General features: G+C 38.2%; 3 protein-coding genes across 4 annotated transcripts; 2 read left to right on the top strand and 1 right to left on the bottom strand.

Annotated features, from left to right (window-relative positions):
- Positions 1 to 360: 360 nt before the first annotated feature.
- Positions 361 to 1,803, top strand: Gas41 (YEATS domain-containing protein 4 Gas41). Its single transcript, XM_014357700.3, has 5 exons — positions 361 to 553; positions 779 to 841; positions 971 to 1,252; positions 1,330 to 1,510; positions 1,595 to 1,803. The coding sequence occupies exons 2-5, from the start codon at positions 779 to 781 to the stop codon at positions 1,765 to 1,767; spliced, it is 699 nt and encodes a 232-aa protein (XP_014213186.1). The 5' UTR covers positions 361 to 553; the 3' UTR covers positions 1,768 to 1,803.
- Positions 1,804 to 1,848: 45 nt separating this feature from the next.
- On the bottom strand, positions 1,849 to 8,400 carry cert (ceramide transfer protein). Of its 2 annotated transcripts, none has more exons than XM_089590658.1 (8): positions 7,960 to 8,400; positions 7,487 to 7,790; positions 7,282 to 7,401; positions 4,359 to 4,925; positions 3,564 to 3,731; positions 3,063 to 3,491; positions 2,858 to 2,990; positions 1,849 to 2,780 (listed from the first exon to the last, which is right to left on the bottom strand). In XM_089590658.1, the coding sequence occupies exons 2-8, from the start codon at positions 7,745 to 7,747 to the stop codon at positions 2,653 to 2,655; spliced, it is 1,806 nt and encodes a 601-aa protein (XP_089446784.1). In that variant the 5' UTR covers positions 7,748 to 7,790; positions 7,960 to 8,400; the 3' UTR covers positions 1,849 to 2,652. The 2 variants fall into 2 exon arrangements, with proteins under 2 accessions (XP_089446784.1, XP_089446788.1); XM_089590662.1 differs by having other exon boundaries at positions 7,487 to 7,840.
- A 1,347-nt stretch (positions 8,401 to 9,747) lies between these two features.
- On the top strand, positions 9,748 to 18,037 carry LOC106642770 (uncharacterized). Its single transcript, XM_089590598.1, has 6 exons — positions 9,748 to 10,055; positions 10,168 to 10,364; positions 10,427 to 10,618; positions 10,698 to 10,970; positions 11,046 to 17,461; positions 17,699 to 18,037. The coding sequence occupies exons 1-6, from the start codon at positions 10,036 to 10,038 to the stop codon at positions 17,840 to 17,842; spliced, it is 7,242 nt and encodes a 2,413-aa protein (XP_089446724.1). The 5' UTR covers positions 9,748 to 10,035; the 3' UTR covers positions 17,843 to 18,037.
- The last annotated feature ends 91 nt before the right edge of the window (positions 18,038 to 18,128 follow it).

Genomic DNA, 18,128 nt, shown 5'->3' on the forward strand with positions numbered 1-18,128 from the left:
GGTAGCATTTATATTTGCCTCTTCGCCCCTCCCCCTCCACGTCGAGCGATCGATCGCAACCTTCCTGACACTTGACAGTCGGTAATGTAAGCTACCCAAATGCGTGTACCGATAAAAAAAAAGGTGAATAATAGAAATAATTTTTACACCATTATATATATACATGAATCAATATTGTAAGTAGCCATGATAATGGTTTTTTTTTGCAACAGTACCGAGGAGAATAGTTATTTTATAATAATAAAAAAAAGACCCCACCAATACTAACATGTTGGCAGTCGGCAATGGAATATTTTAATTGTCCGATTGGCTGTCTGAAACTGCAGCGGCTGCATTATTTATTTGCTGATGTGGATTGGAGATTGGACATTGGAGTGGTATAGGACGGGGACTGCAGAAGCGATTTACTGGATAGTTCTGATCAGTTGATCTCTGATACGGTGTTCAAATAAGCAACTAATAAACATAATACCTATACATACATATATACTTTTCACCTTGCAACTTTTCGTTACCGTTAGTCGAATCGAGAGTTTATCTCTACTGCTTCAGGGTAAGTATATTGTCGTTTTATTTTTCTGTATATCTATATATTTATTCTTAGGGGTTGGTTGGGGTTGCTGCGATTCGTGCAAGAGAAAATAACACACACCGAACGACTCGAAGCACTCCGATAAACAATAAACATGTTGATTATTACAAATCCAACATTTATCCTCATCTCCACAAATGGTGATCATATAAAGCACAAGTAATTTTTTGTTTGTTTTGCAAATAGATGAGATATTCACAAATGTCATGTACAACTGAATTTGGTCCCGACTCGGGAGGCAGAGTAAAGGTTAATATGTTTTTATTATCTAAAAGTATCTGTTCCACATAGTATTTCTTTTACACTTTTATCATTTTACTATGATTCATTGATAATAACAATGCCAGTTGTGATAACATGGAATATATCGTTGTTTAGGGTGTGACTATTGTTAAGCCAATTGTGTATGGTAATATTGCACGCTATTTTGGCAAAAAAAGGGAAGAAGATGGCCATACCCATCAGTGGACGGTTTACGTCAAGCCCTACAACAATGAGGATATGTCGGCTTACGTTAAGAAAATTCATTTCAAACTTCACGAGAGTTACAACAATCCAAATAGGATAGTGACAAAGCCACCCTACGAATTGACGGAAACTGGCTGGGGAGAATTCGAAATTGTCATCAAAATTTATTTTCATGATCCCAACGAAAGACCTGTTAGTCAGACATGTGTCCGATCTATTGTTCCTGTTTGAAAATTTTCTTCACTACTGACCTTTTTATTGCATTTCAGATCACGGCCTACCACGTCTTAAAATTATTTCAAACGTCACCTGATGGCCAAGTCATAAAAAAGAGCTTGGTATCCGAGTCGTACGATGAAATCATATTTCAAGATCCTACCGCTCTCATGCAACATTTGTTGAACTCAACAAAACCACTGACCAACGGTGTCTGGCGACATGAAACTGACTGTAAGTATATTTAATATACTACAGATGATACAATTCTTGTCTTTCAAAAAAAAAAAAACTAGCTCAAACATCAAAATTTTTCAGTTGAAGCTAAAAAAGAACAAGCTCTCCAGGAAATATTAGATGCTAAGACTAAGATAAAAAACGAGATCGTAGAGTTTAAAGAAAAATTGACACTAGCAAAGGAAACAATTGCTAAGTTTAAAGACGAAATAGCAAAAATTTCGAAAAACAGTGGAGCTTCTACTGTAACTTGATGACTCAGTATTTACTTACAAACCATTTGAATTAATATTCAGTTTAATGTAAATAAATTTATAATGTAATAAAATTTTATATTAAAAAGTAAGCAATACGCTAACAGTCTTTATTATATGTTCCATATACATACATTTTTTTTTTTATATAAATAAAAATAACAATTTAATTCGCAATATTTTATAATACAATTTTTTGTGTATGGCAAAGTGTAACAATAGGTACACATAGTGCATATATTATGTATTTAGATCAGAAAATTTGTACAACTTGGACATCATCCCGACGTATGATAAGAAAAAGAATTCTTATAGTCGGGATAGAAAAATGTTCTTGTAAGTTTATGTACAAAAACGACAAATACGCTATGAAGTGGATACGAATTGAAAAATCAAGCAGAGTAATACATTCATTATGAATAATTTCATTAATTTTCTTACAATAAAAAATTCACAGATTCAATGTTTCATCGAAATTCATATTTACATCACTTTTGAGTTCCTCAATTTTGAAGTGAGAAGTTATGTCAATTTGATCACAGGCAGGTGCTTTTTCTCATCTAAATGTTTAAATGAGTAAATTTTTTTGGGGCAGTAACACAATTCGTAAGGTAAAATGTTGGAAATGTTTGTGCTCAGCATTATTGTACAAAAAATTACTCTGCTACATTTTGTATTCGTGCCCTAGTCACAATTTTATATTACTGGTGCATTATTTGTAAACGTCAATATTGTACTTGACATGATTGAAAATTGTACATAATTGTAATTAATAACAAAGTGAAAAAATAATTTGAAAATAAGAATTGTAACGTGTAGGCATACTTAGCAATATTGCGCTTCACCATCACGCGAGAGAATGAAAAAATGTTGGTTGTTAAAGACTTAGAATGTAATTGGCTTGTCTTTGCACTGTTCAATACAAAAATTAGTAAAGCGCTTGAGAAACTTTGGGTACTCCTTCTTGTACACAGCACGGAGAACTGCCGCAGGAGCCCATCCACCGGGATTGACTGAGGAAAAAAAAAAAAAAAGATTTAATATTTAAATTTACACACTTGGCAAGTAAAAATAATAAAATTGTACCAACCAACTGAACAATAAGTTATTTTACAGGTAATATCTTCCCTTTTGATTTTTTCATTTTCCTTTGGAGGTTTGACATGTGTCTGACAGACAAGGCAAACAGTCAAAAAGACTCTGACGCACTTTCCAGTGTTTGGCTAACAACGAAAAAATTTTCATTGCGATTATTTCCCAACCAACCACTGAAAAAAAAAAACACGACATCTTACCGGATAGTCCGCGTGTTCGGTACTGTGATTGCAGACAATCCACAAGTCCTGAGCGTCCGAATCCTGTTCATCGGGTACCTTGCGTATGTGGGACCAAAAGAGGGCATCCCTCTGGCTCGCGGGCCAGATTCTCTTGTGAGTTTGAAGAAATATCAAAGTATCTTTGGACACGTTCTCAATAACGGTCATGTCCTCCAACGTCGTTTCCCAGCCACTGCGGTACTCGGGACTAAAGAATATCTTACAAACCTCCTGGCCGGTGACACCCTTGACCACGTGACACGCCTTGAGAGGATCGACCACCAGTCCGTCAGCCTCCTCCTCCCGCCTGTACATCCTCATGTCACCGTCCTCGGCAAACAACTGCCAGCCCCCAGCTCCGACACCCAACCTCGCGCAGTGCAGCTGTTCAAGGGTTATCCTGTCGATCTGCATTACAAATTAACGAATGACTCTGGAGGATGAAAACACCGAGGGAAGCAACGAACTTGATACACCCACCTCGGGCCAAAGCCGGTGTTTGACAGCCGGGGTATTGAGGGTCGCGGGAATCGCCACGGACTTTTGCTTGAGCCTGTCCTTGATCTGGTTATCCTCGTCGATCTTGTCGAGGCCGGTCTCCACGGCGTCGTAGAATTCCTCATCGCAGAGCGCACTGTGTGGCCCCTCCTGCGAACGGTAAACAGAACAAGGCTGGAGACTACGACGACGACGATGGAGCCGGGTACACATGGCCCCGGCGGTCGAAAAACCACTGACTGCTTTTTTCGGACAAGTAAGTAAGTTATATGTTCCTTTGGCAAGGCGTGCATAAGTGGCACTCTCGGGAGTGAGGCAAGCCACGGTTGAGAAACATGGCTCATCGGACCACATGGTACGAGAGGGAATAGCACAGCCCGGCAAGCATTGGGAATTCAAAGGAGCGCTCGCTCGCTCGCGAGATTGGGAAAGCAATCCCATACGTCATAACATACGCGACGAGTACAGCGGGGACTAAGTATATACACGGTTCATTTTATTACGTATTACACTTGGCTTCTCCGTCTCTTTTTCAAGTTCATTAATACGTTTTTTTTTTTTTTTTTTTTTTTGTTTGTTTTTTCTCCATTTCCATATACGCGTACACACCATAGATCGACGCGCTTTGGGTACTTTTCATTGCCCAGTTCATTTGTTGACAATCTCTCGATTCACGCGACTCGAATATAAACCTGACGTATGGTACTGATTAGAAAATGTAAAAAAAGCAGTTACGCGTGTCTCCGACGGGTGGGGTGAACAAAAAAGGCCCCGTACCTCGTAGTCGGGTCCACCGCGGATAATCAGCCGAGGCCGAGCGTTGAGTCCCTGGTTGGCCGCGGTAAGCTGGTCCTTGAGGGACTTGCAGATCTCTTGGAGCTTGCGCCTCTTGTCCATCTCCCGTTCGCAGCGCTTGCGCCAGGCGTCCTCGCGCTGCAGCATCAACTCGACGCAGTGCTGCAGGGTGGCGACGACCCCCTCGCTGGTCGCCTTGAAGCTGATGGCCTCGCCCTTGAAGTCGATGGCCTGCTCTAGCGCCGTGCTCCCGTCGCCGCAGCTGTCGCCGCTACTGCTGCTACCCGCCGACTCCGGCTGGCCGTCGCGATCCGCCGCGCTCTTATCGGGCTTGCCGGCCGCGCACTCGTCAAAGTACTTCTGGAGGCCATCGACCTGCTGGACGAGGATGTCCTTGAAGGTCTCGATCTCGGCGAGCTTTTCCCTCAGGCCCCGGGCTCCACGTCGGCTCAAGCTCCCCACGCTCGCCGTCGACTGGCTGTTGGACACCAGGGAAATGGCACTCCCGTGGCGCTTTAGGCTGTTCTCGCTCCCGTAGCCCGACTCGGCCTGCAAAACACCATCAACTCTGCGTTTACATTTTTATTTTATTTTTTATTTTTTTTTATGAATATACATATTATCAAACGTCGGGTTTCAAAGTCATCGTTTATTTATAAATACGGGGAAATTCAGGTTCGATCGAGTGTGTTAAAATACTATCTTTTAACCGGGGACTCGATGATTAAAAAAACAAAAAAAAGAAACAAACAATGTGCGTTAAAGTGTACGTTTTAACATTCACGAGCTCGTCCGTGACATGTATAGGTACCTATGAATGCGTATTATGCACAAGCTGAGTTTGAGTATACGTACAATAAAGTACACACACGTTGTTTCATTATCAGTTAATATCATCAGTTGTACAAAGAAATACAGGGGTTTGAGTGCTCGATTCAAGGCAAACAATTACCCCAAGTTGCGCTGAAAATTTCACACGTTCGTCAAATAAAAAATACGGGAGATCTAAAAAAAAAAAAAAAAAAAAAAAAACCTTTTTCATTGGATTTCAAGAGCTTTCCTGTAGCCCCTAGGTGTACTTTGCGTGAGGTGTGGTTATTATTTTGTTAATTTTTCCTTTTAAATCTGGCATACATGTTATAGGGGACACCGGTTGACGACCGGTACGAGGAAAGGACACGAGCGCGAGCAAGTGTCAGTTTTGTACATTACATATTACGTGCAAGTACTTGATGAGCCTCTTGAGCTCACGCGAGGAACAAACGTATACATATGTGTATATACACACACCTAATAAGTACAGTCATTGTGAGATACCATTACCGATACAAGTATACATACGTAATACGTATGGCGATATTTATTACGTAAAAGACGTATACGTACTACACGTTACATATATATCTATGTTTTATATATACACATACATGTCTCGGTATGTATATAGGTAACTGTATCGAATGAGCGAACGGGACGGAAAAATCGACTGTGGCACAATAAATTGCAAAGCCTTTTTTCTCTTTGTCAATTTAACGTGGGCATGTATACCTATGTTATCTGCACACAAGATACGGATCTGATCAAACAGGTGCGCATAAAACACGATGGTAGGCAAATTATATATATACAATATACACAAAAATCGATATATACAGGCCCATACAGCTTGGCCGGCAACCACCACCAGTGTGGAGGACGGGATACATGGGCGCGATCTTTCGACATTGCGCCTTGAAATTCATCATAAATTGACACATGTGTATATATTTTGTTTTTCTTCCTTTCGACCATTAAAATCAGATTACATAAAACTCTTTCGACACGGCGAGCTTTTGGATTCGGTTCCTTCACTTTGGTCGTGGTCCACCGTTAATTTATTCCATCTAACATTTTTTTTATCGTTATTACTTACTCCTCGTTACGTCAATCGCGTTTTGTAGAAAATACTTGTATAAAAGACTCTAATACCAATGCTTTTTTAAGCAACAGTTTCTTAATTAGCTTTTTTTGCCAGAATTTTTCATAGTATATGTAGCAGTACAGCTTTTACGTACGAGACAAAAATAATGAAATATTTTATTCGGGAATGAAAAAAAAAAGTACAGAATCCGTACTTGCATCAATAACAAAAAAAAAATTAATTATTAGCTTAGTGTTGTTGTTTCCTTCGATTGAATGGAAACTGAGAAATGATCTGAAAAAGAAAATAGGCATCAAAAGAATAGTTTGAAAAACGAAACAAACATTCGAGCCTTCGGCTGAAAATAGTTGAAATTGTTTTTTCGTTGACGTAGCATTTAATTTTGAAAACTCATGATTGCAAGTATTTAAATATTTTGGGCAATTTAATGTAGACTCAGTACTTTTTTGTAGAAAAATCTTGTTTACATAATCGGAGTTGCACAAAGCGATAATCAAGATCTTTTTTATCTGCAGATATCGATCATTATAAAAGATATCTCGATCGACTAACAGTTAATATTTTCGAAACTTTTTTGCTTATCAATTGATAAAACAGTACATGATATACAGTTTGTTTTGAATTGATTTTTTTTATTTACAATATTAATAACTGTAGATTTGTGTATTGAGCATAGAAATAAAATTGCAAACTACAAAGAGCACGAATTGCCTTTTTTTTAACGTTTCACAATAGAATTCTGATTACTACTTTGAAAATATTCTTTATTGCAATTTTTAAACACTGCCTAGTTTATTTAAAAATAACACCATTACTTAATTTTTTTACATTAATACAATTAAAAAAATTTTTAAAACACAAAAATTAAAGCTAACTATCAACATGCACCTGTTACATACGATAGCACACCTATTTAAACCACTAAATTTGTGTCAATAACATTTACGTATACTATACCAAATGATTTCAAATTAAAAGCATTACCTTGTACGATTTCAAGACGTCTACCCAACGTTGCCTTTCTTCTGGATGACTAGCTCTTAGATACCACACCAAACAATCATTAACAGATACATCGAATCTACAATCATCAAACTCGTGAGCCTAGTGAAACGAAAAAATTCGTGTTGATTAATGGAGCCGTAAAAAAAAAATTAAAACCATGTAGATAATGTTTCTATGTAGGTACCTTTATATCTGCTTTGTAAAGACTGATGGAACCTCTACAACCAAAACCACTGTCTTGTTCAGATTTGTAATAGGATAATGTTCCATCTTTCAAAACAATAAAACGAGTTTGCCACCCATGAATATAATTAGTCCATTTTGATAGAGTTCCCTGAAGTTCAGGCACAACGACACCATCAGAGCCTTCATCGTCATCTGCTGTCACATCACCATAATCTATTTCATTATTTTGATGTATCACCTTTTCTGGTTCGTCAGACATTTCTTATACTCAATTTGTTCAATATTCAGCACCAGACACTAATCTGCAACGAGACAGATCCTGAATTTAGTGGGCTTCGACACGAGAAGCTACCTATTTGATGAATATAAATGAAATGTTAGAAAAGGCAAGTAATTGTCTATAACAAAATGACGTAAATGTAGGAGTGCCTAAGTATACGAAAAGGAAAAAGATAAATAAAGAGAGCTAACCTCAAAAAAATGACGTTGCGATCATTTAATTGAAATGACGGAGGTAAATAATAAATGTATGAGCCATTCACTTGAATGCCGTGTAAAAGTAGTTTTTCAAAGTTGCAAAAAATATCGAACCAAGGTGAGTAATAGATAACTCATATTAACGTTTGATACACTATCAACTCCACCCATTACTTCAGCCACTTGTTATGGAGGTAGTTGGCAAAAAATTTAGCCTGCTATAGCCATTGTAGAACGTATAATTTAATTTACAATTGTAACTACACAATCATTTTTCGTTTAATGGTGTTTATCGCACTTGAACAATTTTGTTTATGCACAATTAAAGTTATAGCAATCGACTTATCCAACATAAAATGGTACCATGTAATTTTTATTTATGCGCAATAAAACTGCAAACTGCGATCAGTGCGAATACTGCGAATACTGCGAATAGTGAATCTGCACAACAACATACAAATTGTACACACACGAAGGAATGAAAGAAGAAGAAACGAAGAAATTGAAGGAGGAAAAGAGACAGCTGCATTACGTGTACTTATATAGAGGTGTGTTTTGTGCGAACGAGCTGCGGAGCTGCCGAGTGCCGAGCTATATGAATATGAACTATAGTATGAACGTAATGTATGAAATATGCTATACTTAATATAGCTATATATGAGCTAGAGTTGATTTCAATGATAAGTATGTAATGAGGTATGAGCAAATCTTACTACAGTATCTAGTATGATGCATCACTTTGCTATGTACTTATTACATTAAAGTTATTTTTTTACGTACTTATTTACAAGAATTACAAATTCCGAGGCTGAAAGCCATTAGGTCGGTACTTACTTAATAAAAATGTAAAATTGCCTATTAGTGGCATTTTTTACTTCGAGCTGTGGGGCATAAAATATTTAATTTTTCAGGTTGCAGGTATATACTTGCCATGCATAAAGAATTAAACATTTCGTGTACGTAATATATGAAAGAAGTACTTCAATTGCAAATATTCGAAAAGTACAGCTATAGATTAGGATTAATCGCATAGAAAGTTTTTTGATTTTACAGAAAATCACAGTGATACCCACGCTTTTTTATTTTTTGTAAATCATTTGATTCATACCTGTAGCATTTACATTTTGCCCTAAAATGTATGTATATTTTAATACATAATTTCAAAAATCAGTGTGGATTTTTTTTAGTAAGTTACGGATACACCCACTGTACCTGTAATAATTATCGGTGGGTTCCGCATGTCAACAAACTTTGATATATTTTTTGCTGTTTGGCATGGGAATGCCACCCGATATTTCGTTGACATGCGGAAGCGGAAGTTCCACCGACAGTTAGTATACAGGTTGTAACGCCATTAGTTTCCAAAACAGTAAAGTACATGAACATTTTACAAGTTGCTTTTGTTAGACAACTGCGTTTTTTTCATCTCTTTAAACGAAATGGCAGCTTGGGAATGGGTATGACACATTTACGCAGAGAAAAATGAAGCTAAATATCAAAATTTACTATGATTAGTTGATGACCGCCATATAAAAGTTCATTGACCAATTTCACCTATACTACCACAAGACCAAAACGTAAACAAATGGCCCCTTCACCACTTCTTGATATATATCCCAAAGCCTCCCCCCTCTCCAGTCAATATATACCACGTTTACCCCCCCTCTTTTATTAATTTAAAGGTGCAAAAGTGATGTGCCCCACACTGCCACACTGGTAGTCTGCTTGCTGGTATATATGTGGTATACCTAGTATAGATACACATATGGAGGTATAATTTGTTGAAAGATTAGAGTTTTTTGGTCGATCCGTACGGTAGCTACTTACTTAGAAATAAATTTTATTATAAATGAAATAAAAGTGACCTCGTGATAATGTAAATAATGGTTTTTTTTTTTTTTTTTTTATTAAATATACAAGCTGCCTCTCGATGGTTTTTTATCTTGCATACTTATACATAACCTACTGAGCACAACATTAATAAACAAGAATGTGTAGATAAAGTACTATTTTTACAAGAATTTTCGTGTAAGAAGAGAACAATGTTAGATAGGCCAAGTCGAGTATATTATGCCTCGAAAGGAAAATACGTAAGTTAAAAAATCTTTTATTTTATAAACGTTTTTAACGATGAAGAGCTATTATAATTGAATAAACATTGAAAACGTTATTTTATTTTATTTTATTATTATTTTTTTTTAGGAAAGCCAAGACATGGGAAAGAGACAGAAGAAATCGCATGAATGGTTACTTCAAAAATTTGTCAGATCTTTTACCTCCTCTTTTAGAAGGTCGTAAGAGAAATAAAATTGACATACTTATCCATGCATCTAAGTACATCAAAGATCTGCAAAGTAAAACTGACGAATTGTTCAATGCTCAAGCATCAGACCTTCACAGTAAGTACATGTTGTTGGTAAACAGATTTTAAGATATTTTTAAACTGTTTTTTGTTAAATAGGAGAAGAATTGACTCGTTTGAAAAGACTTGTAACTCAACTCATATCCAGAACTCACTTGCTTTCTGAACTTTTGAAAAATGCAGGCATCAGCATTCCAGAAGAACCTGCTTTGGAAAAAATTTCACCACTCAAGTGGTCCAATAGAATCAATGTCTCACCTGGTTCTAGAATCGTTACCCAAGTGGAAACAAGTAAGATTAATATTCTATGGTAGTTCAATTTAATTTTATTTAATTCACAATCATGCAATTTTGATTATTCTTTGTTCAGATAAAAAAGAAAAAAAGAAAAAAGAGAAAAAGGGAAGAAACGTTAAAAGTTTAAAAATTAATAATAAGAAAAAATTGCTAAAGAATGAAAAAATTGAAGAGTCACCCGATCGTAATAAATACGTTTCTGAGGAAAGTACCAGTGAAAATCAAGAAAACGATATTAATAGCGGTTCTAGTGAAAAATCAGAAAAAAATGATGACTCAGTTTTGCCTAGTAAAAAGTCGACTAATGATGGTTTGACAAGCGGAAAATCTTTTACATCTACCACAAGTAAATTTTCAACTTTAATTTGATTTTCATCCAAATTCATAATTAAACGTATTTTATTCCTAAATTTCATTTTAGAAAAACAAAACAAGGTGAAATTGAACAAGAAAAATAAACAAATGAAGCAACTAATTACTCAAGATGTCATGGAGATAAATAATCCATTATCAGGTACTCTGTTGCTCTCAAAAGGTAAATTAATGCCTTTAGTAACACCTATGCAAAGTTTACCATCAAACCTGTTTGTCAATGCTCAAACTTGTCCTGCCAATTCCATTATTTTAAATAGTCCACAACAAGGTCAAATGATTGTGGTTCAGCCCTTTCAAACGGTTAGTACAGTGCAAACAATGACAATGAATGACGTGCCAAGTATTCAAACGAATGTGCTAGTGAACCCGCAAGATTGGGCAAAAAATGTAAAAACAATTATTAATTCTAGTAAAATTGGAGGTACTAAGGGGATTTTACCTAAAATACGAGAAGTTACTGAAACAACCATGACATACAAAGTTCCCATACCGGCAATTCATAAAGAAAAAATCGATGGTAATGGTGCTAACAAAGCCATGTCTTTAAACGAAAAATCAGTAAGATCGAAAAATGCCGTAAAAACAACGAAATCAAATGAAACGTCTGTAACAAAAGATCAAAAAGTTGCGAAAAATACCAAAGAAAACGCTTTAAATAGTAATAATACCTCGTGCAAAGTTACAAACAGTGAATCGATAAAACGAAACTTGAATTCTAGTTGTAGTCACGTTAGTGAAAGTAAAAAGAAAAAACTAAAACCTAACGAGAATGAAAAGAAAGCAAATGTTGAGGAACAAAAAAATGTACAGTATAACAATACTGTAACGTGTAAGTCGATTGAGAATTTAAAGCAAGTTGTCGAAAAGATTGGCGAAAATTCATCTTTTACTAAATTACAATCAAAGGATCAAACTGTTAGCAATTTAGAAACTTTATCGGAAAAAGAAAAAATCAGCTCGTCAAATGAATCAAACGACATTTCGTTGGCTTGTGGTAACTGTAAAGAAGAAAAACTGTGCATTGAAAAGTCGTCAAATTCAAACGCTCTTGAGAATGTTGAAAAGTTTTCTGGAAATGTAAAAACTAATGAAGAAGTACTAACAATAGACGACGTCGATAAAAAACAACCTTCGAGTTTAATGGAAATTGAAACTCGGATCGATAAATTAATTTCTAATATCGAAACAAATGACCAACAATTGTCAAGTGAGACTAATAATCATAAATGTGAGAGCGTTGCTGCTCAAACTAACAGTACATTAGATAATAGTTCAAGTTCTGTTGAAGCGATAATGTACGAAACAACGATTCCACCTGAAAATAACAAAGTTTTTCTAAATTTAGACACCAACACGACAACTACAATGAAACTGGATCCTACCGAAGATAAAAACGAAGCATTGCATGTGTCTAATACTCTGTCAGTAAAACTGTCCAAAGAAGATGAATCGGTTCAAACGAAAAAAAATTTAAAAGATAATCACAACGCAATTACTCACGCAACAAAAACAATTGCGTATAGTCCTAACAATAGTTTCATACCGATAAACCATAAAAACGACTCGTTACACTCCGACTTATCAAATGATATTTTTGCATCGCTTCACGTACCTTCGAGTTCCAATAATTCAGAGTCAATATCTCCAACAGCTGCATTTTTAATGGCTTTTCCAATTGTATCGTCCATTAGCGGAAAGACGGAAGTACTTGATGACGATATGAAAGATGAGTTTAAGTACAGCAGTCAAACACCACCAATGTTGCTACAAATCGGCGCTATAGAACCAAATAATTTCAAGATCCATTCGAAACATTCGTCGAGTGATCGAAACGTTGTGGAAACAGGTGTTCCTGAAGGAACCGATGCATCCGATTCGTCATCTCTGGTTAAACTTGATGCAACCAACCAAGTACTAAATACCAGTGGTAATAATGTTGTAAGCTCAGCACCTGTTGTAGAAACATCTTTGGTTGCACCAAAAGCTCTTCCCAGAATTATTAGCGATCAAACTTTCACAGAGCCTTTTAAAATTGTTTCTGTACCTTTGGAGCAACAGCTGAATGATAAACAACTCACTGGTCAAGTTAGCAACAATCTTGAAAGTGTAACATCTGCTCCAAGTAGTGAAAATAATCACGATCCATCCTCTACCGGTAAAGTCGACAACTCAAGTTTGACTCAATCTCTAAAGACTTCAGAAGTATCAAATTGTATTGATAAGACGACTGATACTAAACTCCAAAATTATCCATTAGAAGGTAAATCAGATGTCGATTATAGTTATGCGAAAGACGTATCTTTATCAACTGCACCCCACGATCCGATGGAAAATGCGATGATAAACAAATATGTTTCGACGACTTCGCTATCAACCACGGAAACTTTAGGCAAGTATCACGATACCGTTTCACAGTACGTGACTCAAGACTGCCAACCTCCTGTATCCAGCTGCACGAGTGCAAAGGAAGTGAGTGCCGATCGTATTTGTGGTCAATTCAATTTTGGATGTCAGACTTCCAGTGATATTCCTTCCGATAGGGATGATCTCTCCAAACTTCAAATTTGTACGATGGATGATTTTGCGGAACAAGGTGTCGTGAATTCCTCACAAAATAAAAAAAATCCAACACCATCATTTTCAACTTTACCATCCTCTCAAACCGCGGATTCCGGATCTTTGACCAAAAATCAAATTCAAGAGGCAAATTCAATTACGTGTCAACAAAAACAATTTTCCAAAGTTCATTTAGCTGAATACACAAGCAACACTGAAAATTTTGATTCCTCGAAAAAGCTTGAAAACCAGAAAAATTATAATAATACTAATAACAGCAACAACAATAATGGTAACGATATTATCCAAAATAAAATTGACAATAAAAACAATGATGATAATAATAGCAGCAACAGCAGTCATAACAGTTTGGATAAGAACATTCATCCAAAGAACAATGATCTTCCCAACTCGGATTCCTTTAATGATATTTGTGGTGACATTTCAAACAAAATAAATAAAAAAGACACAACTGCTTCTTTGCAAGCCAATCAGCCAACAGAAAGAAATGTTCTTTCAAACAACAACAACAACAACAACAACGGTAATGTGAATAGTAGCAGATCTAGTAACACATTTTCCCAACAGCCAGAAACATTTGTCAATACCTCGACGAATTACGAAGACACGAGTAGGTCAACGACTACCGTAGCAAACAACTCAAACTTCAGTATATTGTCTTGGACCATGCTCTCTTCGCCACTCAACAATAACAACAACAGTACGAGTTTTCCACAGTGCGAGCAAATTCCATCTTCCAGCACCACCAATAATTTATCATTATCTTCCGATCAAGTTTCAAAAGTTGCTTGTGACAACTACAATTATCTCTCTTTGGCAAAGGACAACGTACCTGCAGGCAATGTCGATGCTTTGACCCAAACGACATTCTCCGTCGTGGATTCCCAATTGCCTGTCTTCGACAAGTCCAAAGTCAAATTTCCGCTCGACGCATCGAAACGATCGCAGAGTGACTTGACCAATAAATCAAGGAATATGCGAACGCTACAAGCTACATCGATAAACAATAAATCAAATCGCTCTTACAATCAGCAATCTGCAGTTTCAGCTGAAACGTACAAGTTTTCCATGGATAACAAGAACAAATATAAATATCCGATGGACGTTGACTACTCAGCAAATAACTATTCCATTGGCGGAATGGGCGATCTCCACCAGCAACACCAGCACAATCAAAATCAGCATCAAAGTCAACAACATCTCGAGTCTTCAATCACGAAGCCCAGTACGTTAAGTCAATCTTCGTCGCATCAGTCTGTAAAACCCAATCCAAATAAGTCCAGTACAAATTTTACGGTCACGGATTTCGAGACTCATGCTAACTTCTCGATAGACGGCAGCGACGCGTCAAACAGATTTTCAACCAGTCAAAATTCTTATTCGACAACGAATTTCAAATACGCGGAAAAAACATTGCAAGCGCAGCCAAAATATCAAGTTAATCAGCAACAATCGGCGCCGATGTTGCATCATTCGCAAGAGAATTCAATGTACAAAAATAAAATCCAGCAAGTGCAACAGCAGCAACAGCCCCACTCCAGCCAAGGCAAAACTAAAGTCGATTTGAGCAGTCAAGTTCAGACTCAGCAGCAACAGCAGCAACAACAACAACAACAACAACAACAACAACAACAATTGCAACAACAACAAACACTCCATCAACATCAACAGGTTCATCAACAACAGCAGCAACAACAACAACAACACCACCACCAACCACAACAGCAACAACAACAACAACAACAACAACAACAACAACAGACTCAATTGGTAAGGCCTCCGGTCAACTGGATGATGACACCCGACGTCAAGCACAACCTGAACGTCGATATTATTCTGCCGCCTTTTGGGAAAGAGCTGGAATTTTGTCAAAACAATTTGTTCTCTCAAACGTCAAATTACAACCAGAGCAGCTCGAACCATCAATTTTACGGTAACTACGAAATGAACGTCAGCCATGGTCTGCCAAACATATCGGTACTACCCGCTGAGACGAGGAAGACCACGGATGCGACTTACTACTCAGAGGACCAGCAGTTCTCGTGGTCACCAACGAAAAATCTCGCCCAGTCGAGCGAACAAAGTCAAGTCAAGAGCTCATCGTCCGGCGAAACGATACCGACTCTCGTTGCCGATCTCGCTCTCAGCGCCAATACCCCGACGACCGATAAACAACAGAATTTCACGTATCCCCAAACGGCGACTTTACGAGCGAACGAGCTCAGAAAGGACTCGCTCAGAGGCAAAGATTCCACTCGTGATTATCAAATTCAAATCAATCCTCAGAACAATTCATCGCACAGCATGGCGTTTTTGTCGGTCAGCCAGCTCGTTGAGCACGAGAATAAGGTTGAAAAGAGCCAACAGCATCAGCAGGTACACCTTCATCAGCCAACTCACTCCCATCATCAGATTCATCATCACCATCACCAGCAACAGCAGCAGCAACATCAACAACAACAACAACAGCAGCAGCAGCCCTCGCGTAAACAACGAAAAAGTAGCAGTAGCCCGCGAGCAAGTAGTAAAAGGCAAATGGACATGAGGCACAAGCAACAACAACAGCAGCAGCAGCAGCAGCAGCAGCAACAGCAGTCGACTAGCAACGAGCAAGTTCATCGTCAACACGACGATGCGAAAGCAAATTCTAGTTTTGCCGATCTTACCAATAGTTATCAACCGCAGCCTCATCAGCAGCAACAACAGCAACAACAACCAAAGTACAATCAACAAAACGAGGTTCAGTGGAGAAGTAGAAATTGTAAGAGTAATTACACGGCCGAAGCTTTGATAGGTCCATCGGATACAAATAGTCACGTGGACAAGGGCACACCCAAGTTCCCGAATTACGTGCAAAACAAGTTCACGGGCAACTTGGCGACTATGCCTCCTTCGGACGCGACCATGTCCTTCAATTATTTTCCCAATGTGGACGAGACGAGCACGACTGCTGGGTATGGACAAGTCGTCAACCAGAACTTTAATCATCCGTATGCCTATTCCTCCAACGCCAACATATACCCAACGAGCAATTTCATTGGCAACATTCCGGGCAATGCTTCGGGCAACTACATGATGTCGTTGCACGATAATGTAGCTGCAGATTATCTCGAGACCAACAACTTTTTGCTGGTGACCAACGCTCCATCGTCGACGTCAACGTTGATGACGTCGACTGCACCTCTTCTGCAGAGTAGCAACGTGGCCGAGACGAAGAGTCAACAGCAGCAGCAGCAAATTCAGCCGCAACACCATCACAACCACCACCATAGTATTTCTCATCACCACGGTAATCATCATCAACAGCAACAGCCGCAGCATTCACAGCAGCACCAGCAACACCACCAACAGCAACAGCAGCAGCAGCAGTCGTACGCCTCGAGTAAGCAACAAGGCTGCTCCGACAAGAGAATGTATTTTGGCCAGACGCCGTTACAGCATCAGCAACAACAGCAGCAGCAACAGCCACAACAACAACAACAGTCGAGGAAGAGCAAACGGAGGCCCGAACTCACTAACACTGCTGGCGCGGCACAGGGTCTGGATTTTCCACCTCTGGACGAATATCAGCATGCCCCGAACTACTTGGCGCCGCCAAATTCCCTCTATGGGAATCAGTATGGTAAAACGACATTGTCCGGACCACCACCACCACCACCACCACCACCTCCACCGACGGTTCCAATGATGTCCTCCTCGACGTCAACCTCTGCTACAGTGCCTACAAGTAGTACCGCGAGCTCATTGGGGACCAACGCCATGATTATGGCACAGCAACAGCAGCACCAGCAGCTCCAACACAATCATCATCACCACCACCCGCCTGGCACCACTAGTCTTACGAACTTCAACCTCAGTACCATTTTTCCAGAGATCAATGATAAGGTAAGACTTTTTTCACGTACTTGTGGTTCTTTATCTTTAACATTTTTCAAAACACCCTTGCCACCTCGGTCTTATTAATATTTATTTACGAGAAACCATCGGGTTTGATTTTAACTGAAAGTACTTTGCTTGAACCCTGTGAAATCATTCTAGTTCACGCCTCGTATTTTTTTTACTACTCTTCGTTATTGAAAGCATCGCTCTGATGACGTGATTATTGAAAAATTAAATTTACAGGTTCAAGTTTCGGGTTACAAGTCGTCATCAAACGGGATGGCGTCAAGTGGAACACAACCAGCGAGCAGTCACGCATCCAACAGCAACTTTTCGCATCGAAACAATTACACAGATCCACTGGGTCAAATGGTCAATCGGCATTGAGGTTTTTCCGTAAAAAAAATAAATCGGCACTCGACCTCGACTCGGACACGTCAACCTCATAATGTACCATAGCAACATTACTGTCGATCGATTGCCTTTAGTTAATTAAACTTTATTTATCATCCAGCATCACTACAAGTGTTGCAAGTGATTTGTAAAAATTGTACATAAAAATTATTACATTGTAAGTAAATAAACGAGCAACACAATAACCCTGTCTAATTATTTTGATATACTTTTCAAAAATAATGTTTGTTGTTGAAAAACTTTCTTCATAAAATCGTTA

The sequence above is a fragment of the Copidosoma floridanum genome, unplaced genomic scaffold (genome assembly GCF_036245765.1).
Source record: "Copidosoma floridanum isolate Cflo_tuat_1 unplaced genomic scaffold, Cflo_Japanese_pri ptg000001l, whole genome shotgun sequence".
Taxonomy (NCBI): domain Eukaryota; kingdom Metazoa; phylum Arthropoda; class Insecta; order Hymenoptera; family Encyrtidae; genus Copidosoma; species Copidosoma floridanum.